Below are 9,920 nucleotides of genomic sequence, written 5' to 3' on the forward strand. Positions count from 1 at the left end.
TAAAGGTAAAATCAATTTTATTCAAGAACCCTCAAAACATACCTAAATCAGTTTAGTCTTCATAATCATTTGGCAAGTGAATTCAAACATGCCCTAGCCCTACCCTAAAGTATATGGACCATGTGCATACCCCCTCCCCAAATCCAAGAGATATAAAGGTGCACTCATTTTTAGTTATTTGTGGTAATAAAGCTTCCTTTTAGACAACATCAAGTGGTTCATCCTAAAGATTTAAAAGCATATATTAAAAAAATATCCATCCCTCATGACCAATAATTATTAACACCATATGTCTCAACTTATTCTATATCCAATTGTTAAAAAGATATATGAGCATTGCTACTAGTCCTTCTTAGGGACCCCCAAAGAAAAAGTTGTGTTTATCTTCAACTAAAAAATATATATCATGTGACAAACACACATGCATGAAGAAAAAGGCAAAGGGCAATACAACATGCAATTGTTGGAACTGAATTATATTAATAGTAAAGTACAAGAAAAGCTAAAACAAAAACAGATAGATAACATGCTTGTGCACCTTTGAAATATGATTAATAATATATAATACTTGATACTCTATTGAAAATAGAGCACTTTTGTCCTTAAGGTACAAACCTCATAAAGAACACATATCTACATCTAAAAAAGAAAAATCAAAGCATGAGGTTAATGGGACCAAACATAATTATCATCAACTCACAAAGTCATTATCATGATCATATTTTATCAAATAAAAATCTCAAATGTGATGATGTTGTAGCTGCAAGAGTCTAGAATAAGCTCCTTCTGGCCTGCTAATGAGTTCAGAATGGCTTCCTTGTTCGACAATGCGACCGTCTTGCACGACACCAATGCAATCAACTCCTCGAATTGTTGACAAACGATGAGCCACGAGAACAGTGGTTCGACCCCTCATTAGCCTCTCTAAGGCTTCTTGGAGTACACATTCGGATTCAGCGTCAAGTGCACTTGTCGCTTCATCAAGTAAAAGTATTGCAGGGTCCTTAAGAACAGCTCTTGCAATAGCGATCCTTTGCTTTTGACCGCCAGAGAGTTGCACACCTCTTTCGCCGACTGGCGTCTTGTAACCTTCGGGTAAACCACTCACAAATCCATGGACATTGGCCGCACGAGCCGCTTCGATTACCTCGGCTTCTGTTGCGCCTTCTTTGCCGTATGCAATGTTGTCGAAAATGCTGGATGCAAACAAAGCCGGTTCTTGTTGCACTAAACCAATCTTAAGCCTTAAAGACTTTAAATTCAACCTCCTAATGTCTTTCCCGTCGATCATTACTTTACCGACAAGTGGATCATAGAAACGTTCTATCAATGCAATAACAGAACTCTTTCCGGAACCACTTGCCCCGACAAGTGCTTGGCTCTGACCTGCGCGAATTCTAAGGCTGAAATCTTTGAACACCATCATATCGGGTCTAGAAGGATATGCGAAATCAACATGTCTAAGTTCAATCTCTCCACGAACTGATTCAACCATTTCAGCATCAGGATCATCAGGGTCAATTCGAGTTGATCGGTCGAGAATTGAGAAAACTGAACCAACAGCTTCACCACCACGAATAATCTCCGGAGCTAGGCTAACAGTTTCTGCCACAGAATTAGCTGTGATGACCAAGACAACAAACACCTTGATGACTTTCGAGAAGGTGGAAAGGCCTTTGCTTACTAAATGTGCACCGTACCATAGAATGAGAGCTTCAGATGCATAAAGGGCAAGCTGAGAGAGGCCAAATAAGAGTCCCGATGTCAAACTACGACGAAGGCTTTGGCTCTGAGGGACACGTAGCTCGTGACAAAAGATGGACAACATCTTGTTCTGTGCATTGAATGCTGCAACTGTTCTGATGTTGCTTACTCCCTCTCCTGCAATCATGCTTGTCTTTGCATGAGCCTTCGCAGTATCGCCGGCGAACCCTTTGAGAGATAGTTGCTGTAAAATCCAAAGACAAATCTTAGCACTTAATCAACAGCATAAAATTCTTAACAAATCCTTTAAGGAATCTCTAATCTCTTTCATCAAATTTTTTTCTACAAATGTATTAAATAAAATGTCACATTGATCAAAACATAAAATTAAAAAATACTACAAATGTGACATATTTTGTGCACTATACAACAAATCCATGCAAAACAAGAGTCACATCCTTAAGGTGATAAATAATATAACTACCAAAAATAACGGTAACTTTAATAATTGAAGACATGTATATGACAAGATATAAATAAGGCAAAGGAATTTGGTATAAGGTTCAAAGGGGGGTGTGAATGAATTGAGCAAAAATCAAAGGAAAAGACTTAAAAGGACTTAAAGAGTGGGTCCAATAGAAGGGACAGATTGTTGATATCATAAGGACATCACCAACTGCATTAAAGACTTATATATATTGGAAGGTACATTCCTTACTTACCAATCAATCTATTTTTTTTTCTGTGCCTAAAGCATGCGCAAATTGTAGGACACTAGTAAGTGGTTGATGCTATTAGTTTGAAAATGATTCATGAAATTTATGTTACTTCCATATTGTTATTTCTAATATGAAATAACATATATGTTATATGAGACCGTGAGAGCGTGAGCTTAGCTCAGTTGGCAAGAACATCACATTATATATGCAATGACGGAGTTTGAATCTCGGATACTCCACTTATTCATTTTAAGGTCCGGAAGAAAGCTCCCACATGATCTCACGTGCATGGTCCAAATCTCAAATGGTTAAAACACTTGGAACTAAACACACAACCTTATAAAAAACAAACAAACCAAATAGTAGCATTTTGTGTGTGTACATGTTGTACATGTAACATAGTGGTCACATGTCTAGACAAATTAAGTAGACCTGAAAAAGACTGAAAATGTCACGGGTAGGATGGGAAAAAAGGTGCAAATTTCTAGACAAATTAAAAGGTTTAGGATTTTATGAAAATATATTAATAATACAAAAAGTATATATAATGAAGTTTCCTCCAGACATAGTATGAATTTCCACAACCCATTACCCAAAAAATACCCTTAACAAACGTGGGCCAAGCAGTATTTTATTTTTCTTTCATGAATACCAATGTAGGCCTTTTTCTCACTTTACCAATTATATTTTAATTTATTAATATGCACATTATATATTTATATGCATGAATATTATCAAGACAGTTGGCAAAAATGTCAGAACCAATAATAAATATTAATATATACTCTCACTTCTTCGAAAAAAATATTATATTATATACTCTCCGATCACTATAATATTAAAAAAATGAATTTTGCATCTGATCTATATTATAAATCAGATATATCATTTATTCAAATAAACTAAAAAATGATTGTTTGTTCATAACATTGATCAATTGTTGTAATATACTCTATTCGCCCCTGATTATAAATATATATTGCTTTTTTCACAATTTGTTAGGTTAATATCTCAAGAATTTAATGTGTACATTTTGTATGGAGATCTTTCTAAAATACTCTTTGTATATTAGAGTGTCCATTTCATCTTCTAAAATGCTTAGAAAGTACATCAGTAACACTCACTAGTAGAACACTCGTTAGCAGGACCCAATACTAATATCAATAAGAGATATGTTTGAAAAAATAACAATAAATGTATATGGCAACTTGTATAGGGACTTATACTAACCAACATTTTTTTTCAAAAGGTGTTATTATTACTAGGGATGAGATGAGGGAATATTATATATGCAATGTTGAAACTTGGAAGTGTAGGAAGACTAGTCTACTGTTGTATCAAAGTTGATGGTCAGGTATGGAATCTATACATACCCCATATATATTAAATAAATTTTTCAGTGCAATTAATGTGCTTTTAATATTCCAAAAAATAAGTTAGTACATCACTGCATTTAGTGCACAGAACTGGAAGGAAGCACGTGCACCCTTCAACTAGGGTAGGGTCTTTAGTTCTTTTAGCTTTTGTCGTTTATTGACAGTTTTTTTGTGAAGTTAGATTCTTACACTGTAAAAGGAAAAGGGTTACTATATTGTAAGGTAAGGGATCAAATACTAGTAATAAAGTAAGAACTTCTAATGTTAAAATTTAGAGTTACCCTTGTGTGGACCCTACTCTATTCTTAGGGTCAACACATGCAAATTTTTTAAAAAATATTAAAGGGATTCAAATTCTCTACATTCATTTGAAACTTTTAGATCAACATCAAACGACCCACGTTCTAACTTAAAATTTTGGACTTAACTTACCAAAGTCGCAATGTTAGTCGATCGGTCAAACAACTCTTGTAGCATGACGAATCAAGATTCCTTGCAATGACGATATCGTAAATTTATATAATCAACATATTAGTGATCGTTGGATCAAGATCAGACATTCAAAATTTCAAACTCAATATTTAGGATTTTCGAAAAAACAAATTTGCATTCAACGGTCACCTATACACTAACTTTTATGAATGCAAGGATATATCATTTTCAATGCGTGATTGATTGCGTTAATCACGCGGTTGTCAATTTACACCATCTAATCAAGATCACACGATTCACGTTTTGACTTTATATTTTGAATCAATTTACCAAAGTTTGAATGTAAGTCGTCTGATCTTGATCGTACAATCGGTCAAAATTCCATGATCGAGTCAAATGCATGTTTTCTAGACTAATGAAGGTTAAACAAATTTATATGCATTGATGTATATGTTAGAGTGAGATTTACCTGAGCAAAATTTGCTAGAACAAGAAGAGGGAAAGTTCCAAGGATGAGTAAAGAAACCCTCCATTCAACAATGAAAGCAACAATGAAAGAAGTGAGAAGAGATGTCATGTTTTGCAAAATTACTGATATCCTCTCAGCAATGGCTGACTTTACATCAGCTGCATCAGTGGCAAGGCGAGCGGCAACAAGACTTGAGTTGTGCTCCTCCTCATCGAACCATCCAACTTCATTCCTCAAAATAGCTAAAGTAAAAATACCAATTTCAATATTTATAAGATTATATTGTTTTCAATAAATGTTCGAAGAAAATTGTACGAATTTTCAAGCACCAAAAATAAGTCATTACCTGCAAGCATCATTCTTCTAACCCTTGTGGTGAGATTTTCTCCCATGATACTAAAAAAGTAATGTTGTATCAAGTACGCACCAACGGCATAAATTCCAGCACCAATGTATATGAAAACATACTCTTTAGTTTTCTTCTCCATGGATGCATAGTTTCTATAGTAAAACACCTCAATCATATTGCTCATAACAATAGCAAAAGTTGGACCAATGAATCCAGAAAGAACAGATCCAACGGCTCCCATTATCGAGTAAGGCCACTCGGGCGCATTCATTTTGAGTAATCGGAAGAAATATCCATCCGGAGCCGGATTTTTCTTATCGGTTTCGGCATTTGAGATCATCTCGATTCGACCATCGGCTCCGGTGCTGTATTGGTAGCTCAAATTCCTCAAGCTTCCTGACCTAAGGCTTAAGGACTTAGTTGAAAGGGAATGACTCAACCTTGACGAGCGATTCCGGCGAGTTGAAGGGTTCGAGAAGTCTCGGTTTCCAACCACTTCTTGGAATCTAATTAGGGAAGCGTAGGTTCCTCCCTTGGCGAAAAGTTCTTCATGTGTTCCTGTCTCGACAACTACTCTTTGTTGAATAACAGCAATACTGTCGACATTTCTAATGGTTGATAAACGATGAGCAACAACAACGGTTGTTCTACCAACCATGAGACGGTCTAGCGCCTCTTGAACAATGCTTTCGGATCCTGCATCGAGAGCACTAGTTGCTTCGTCTAAGAGAAGGATCTTTGGATTTTTCAACATAGCTCTTGCAATTGCAATCCTTTGCTTTTGTCCACCAGATAATTGAACTCCTCGCTCACCAACCTGATAACGGACCACATAACATCGACTTAGTACTAAACGATCAATTTTACGCCGAAAAAAGTACTTTGGTAAAATTTTGTTATGCTTGGAAAATATTAACCTGAGTGTTGTAGCCATTAGGAAGCAATGTAATAAAGCTATGAGCATTTGCAGCAGAAGTTGCGGATTCGACTTCATCCATTGTTGCATCAGGTTTTCCGTAGAGTATGTTTTCAAGAATGGTAGTTGCAAATAGAGCAGGCTCTTGATTCACCAATCCAATTTGATCGCGTAACCATTTTAGCTGTAGCGTCTTAATGTCCACATTATCAAGCAAAACCTGACCTGTTTAGCCATTTCGAAAGATCAGTAAAGTTGTTCGTTGTTCATCCGAAATAGAATTTCAACATATTCAAAAGAGTGATGTTTGATTTTAGTTATATTTACCGTCATTAGGATCATAGAACCTTTCGATCAAGGAAACAACGGTACTCTTTCCAGATCCACTACCACCAACAACCGCAACGGTTTTGCCGGCTGGGAAAAAGATTGAGAAATTCTGAAAAATCATCACATCCGGCCTTGATGGATAGCTGAAACTAACATCCTTAAATTCAATGTTGCCGTTAACCTCGGCTAAGCATTTTCCATCCGACAGATCTTCAACTATGGTTGGTTTCTGCTTGATGATTTCCATCAATTTGTATCCGGCTGCTTTGCCTTTGCTAAATGCACCTAAGTTTGAAAACGACTGACCTAAACTCCTGTTGAAGCAAATCAACATGTCACAATCAAACAAACATTTCTAATATTGTAAATATGACCTAATATTTTATAAATATAAGTACAAATGGTAGTAAACTAAAAAAACATGAAATTGATCACTCACATTCCACCAACAATGGCAGAGAAAATAGCGGTGAATGCCTTGCCTCCATCGGTCTGTCCATTCCTGATAAAAACTCCGGCATACCAGAAAACTAGTGCCCATGACATGCAAGCTATGCCGTATGTGCATCCTAGGCCTAAACCTTTAGCCATTCCAGCCTTGTATCCAAGCTTCAATGTGTTTTGTATTGCATCAGAATAAGAATTCAGCGCCTTACTCTCACCGACATAAGAGTAAACCGTTCGAACTTGAGCAATGGCCTGAACATAAAAAATAACAATGAAGATTATTTCTTTAGTCCCCTACATTAATCGGTTACTACTTTTTAATCAACTCATTTTCTGAGCCAATAAGTACGGAAAATGATTTAGAGTTTTGGAACAGAAACACATTAATTTTTAAGAAAAAAATTAAGTTCCTTTCAAATACTCAATTATAAGCAAAGACTATAGTTGGCATTAAAGCAACACACAACCATCATCATCATGCTTTTTGATTATTACTTTACTCAAAAAAGAAAAAAGCTAGGAACTTTTATGAGTAATGCACATTAAAACACATCATTTAAAGTAAAACATTATTTGAATTCATAACATGACACAAATTCATAAGGATCGGCATGCGCTGCTTGTATTCAAAAAGTAAAAAGGATTGAAAAGCTTTTTCCTAAAACTGTTTAAAAAATAGATGAACAATTTTGTGTTACTTTTTATATAAAGAAACATGTTCATTCACAATGAATTAATCTTTTACCTGTTCGGCAATTATGCCAGCATTTGCATATGATTCGCGACTCTTCGATGTAAGGCCGGTGAGTGTATAAGCATACAATCCACCAGCAAAAGCAATTCCAGGAATCACTGCAACACTGAGAAGGGCTAATCTCCATGCTGACACAAAACCAACCACAAGTCCAGCCAGAAAAGTTGATAGATAATGTATGAAATTCCCAACCTACACATACACACACAAAAATAAGTTCAACCAACCAATATTAGTCTATGTAACACTTCAAATTAAATGTGTGTCTAGTCTGGTGTCCAACACGTGTCAACATGTCAGTATCAGTATCGTATTAGGCGTCTACATATGTGCTCCATAGAAATTAGTACTATGCATGTGCCACTTTTATAATCTATGAAATACCTGATATCAAAGATGTGTCTAGTGATCGACATGTGTCGGTGTTCTATATGGTGAATGTGTATGTGCAACATAGATAAATGTTAGTACTATAAACTACACAATTCTTTAAGGAAAAAAACTAATAATGTCAGCAACCTCCTCAGGAGCACGTTAAGTACTGACTTGCTAACATGCACCACTTTGATCTTTGATCATAAAAGGGACCCACTTTAATGGATACCAACTACCACAGGAGGCAATAGTTCCAGTATTTTTATTTTAACAAGTCAAACTAGTCCACCGAAATATGCACCGAGGAAAATCGAACCTGAGACCTTGAGAGGAGCAAACTCCAAGGTCTCAAGTCAATAGTTCCTTAGTTATCTTTTTCTTTTTCATATCAAGGTGAAATAAAATTTAAAAATAAATAAATAATTATGTTTTCAATCCCTATAAGAAATAAGAAATTTATTCATACAAAGGAGTTATTCAATTTAAGTCTTTATTTTTATTAAAGTATCCAAAAAAAAAAAAAATTTAGTCAATGCAAATAAAAGAAAAATAAGACTAAAATTGAACAAAATCAATGCATATAAGAAATTTATTCCTTAGTTAACTTAACATATATAACACAATAAAAAAACATTTAAAAAAGGAAAATTCATTAAATTAAGCACCTTCTCACTAATAGCATCTTGGACTAATAGTGTATCAGTTGATACACTGAAAACTATATCTCCTGTCCTAGCATCTGTATCAAAGAATCCAACATCTTGTTTAAGCACTGCCTCCAAATACTTCTTTCTCAAGGTGCTTACTTGTCTCTCTCCAGTATACATCCAGCATGCAATCTCTGGTAAATTAGTAAAAAAAAATTACTGATGTTTTTAATCAATTTTTATGTGTGGTAGTTTAATTATTAATTTGTGTAACAAAAAATGTGTACCATACATTAATTAGTAATAATAATACATGATGATAGAGATGAGAAGAATGGAATTTTCTTAGATAATGTTAGGCAATATTGACAAGTGAAAGGAAGAAAATGACACAAGTATGTTTTTTTGATGTGAAGTGGCTAAAAAACACACACACACAAACATACACATAACAAAACAAAGACACATACAAAGACTAAGAAAAGTTTATGGTCCTGCAAGCAAGTTTAACCAATCTTCTTCACATGTTAGGGACCAAAATAACTAAATGAAAAAGTAGAAAGGGAAAACAAAATATTAATAGATTCAATTGAAAAATTGAAAAAATAGAAAGAAAAAAATAAATAACATACCTGCATAAGATGATATACAAACAACAAGGCCAAGGTACACAAAGTAAAGTGCATACTGCAATGATCATCATAAGAAGAAGAAAAAAATATATTAATTAGATCAGAGACACTGCTACGGACACAGACACCAGACACAAACACATGCCTGATACTGGGACACGGATAATCCGAGAAGTGTTTGTGCTTCATAGGATCACATAGATCTGAAATGGAAAAATAATTTTGAATGAAATAGAAAATTTTGAATTTTGTTATACCTTGGAAACTTCATCAGTCATTTTCTTCAAATCCATTTGGTTTTTACCAAAACCATTAACCATTTGACCAAAGAGAAGGAAAAAAACAGGCATAGATGAACCATGAATAATGGCACCAATACTTCCAGAGATCATAAGAATCCAATCATATTTATCAGCAAATGAGAAAAGCTGAAAAAATGGTAAACTTTGTTCTTTCTTCTTCTCTGCTTCAGGCAATGAAGCTTTCACATCAGAAGCTTCAGCCATTGGCAATTTTGAACCAGCCCAACAATGAAAAACACAATTTTTTTTATGAAAAACTTAGTTTTTTGATGAAAAAATTGGATTTTGATTAAAGGGTAGGTGATAGTTTAAATAAAAATTGGATTTTTATGATGAGTAATGGTTGAATGCAATGAAAAAAGAGATCTTGGAATAAAGGGCTAGTCAAGAAGTGAAGTAAATGTAATGTGAATATTTTCTGAGCATATTAAGGAGATCTGTTGCAAACACTTTTAGTGTCTTTTTGTA

General features: G+C 34.7%; 1 protein-coding gene across 1 annotated transcript; it reads right to left on the reverse strand.

The window, feature by feature from the left end:
• Positions 1 to 503: 503 nt before the first annotated feature.
• On the reverse strand, positions 504 to 9,656 carry LOC25495295 (ABC transporter B family member 19). The gene is made up of 10 exons (XM_013595502.3): positions 9,408 to 9,656; positions 9,151 to 9,205; positions 8,537 to 8,712; positions 7,488 to 7,688; positions 6,735 to 6,994; positions 6,293 to 6,609; positions 5,967 to 6,190; positions 5,047 to 5,866; positions 4,701 to 4,942; positions 504 to 1,948 (listed from the first exon to the last, which is right to left on the reverse strand). Exons 1-10 carry the CDS (start codon positions 9,654 to 9,656, stop codon positions 740 to 742), a joined length of 3,753 nt encoding a protein of 1,250 aa, XP_013450956.2. The 3' UTR covers positions 504 to 739.
• Between the last annotated feature and the right edge of the window lie 264 nt (positions 9,657 to 9,920).

The sequence above is a fragment of the Medicago truncatula genome, chromosome 6 (assembly GCF_003473485.1).
Source record: "Medicago truncatula cultivar Jemalong A17 chromosome 6, MtrunA17r5.0-ANR, whole genome shotgun sequence".
Classification (NCBI taxonomy): Eukaryota; Viridiplantae; Streptophyta; class Magnoliopsida; order Fabales; family Fabaceae; genus Medicago; species Medicago truncatula.

Coding starts and splice junctions, on each gene's coding strand:
- LOC25495295 (XM_013595502.3), bottom strand. CDS start 9,656: ATGGCTGAAGCTTCTGATGTGAAAGCTTCATTGCCTGAAGCAGAGAAG. Junction 6,191..6,292: donor GTTCTATGATCCTAATGACG/GTAAATATAACT, acceptor ATGGCTAAACAG/GTCAGGTTTTGCTTGATAAT. Junction 5,867..5,966: donor CTAATGGCTACAACACTCAG/GTTAATATTTTC, acceptor GTCCGTTATCAG/GTTGGTGAGCGAGGAGTTCA.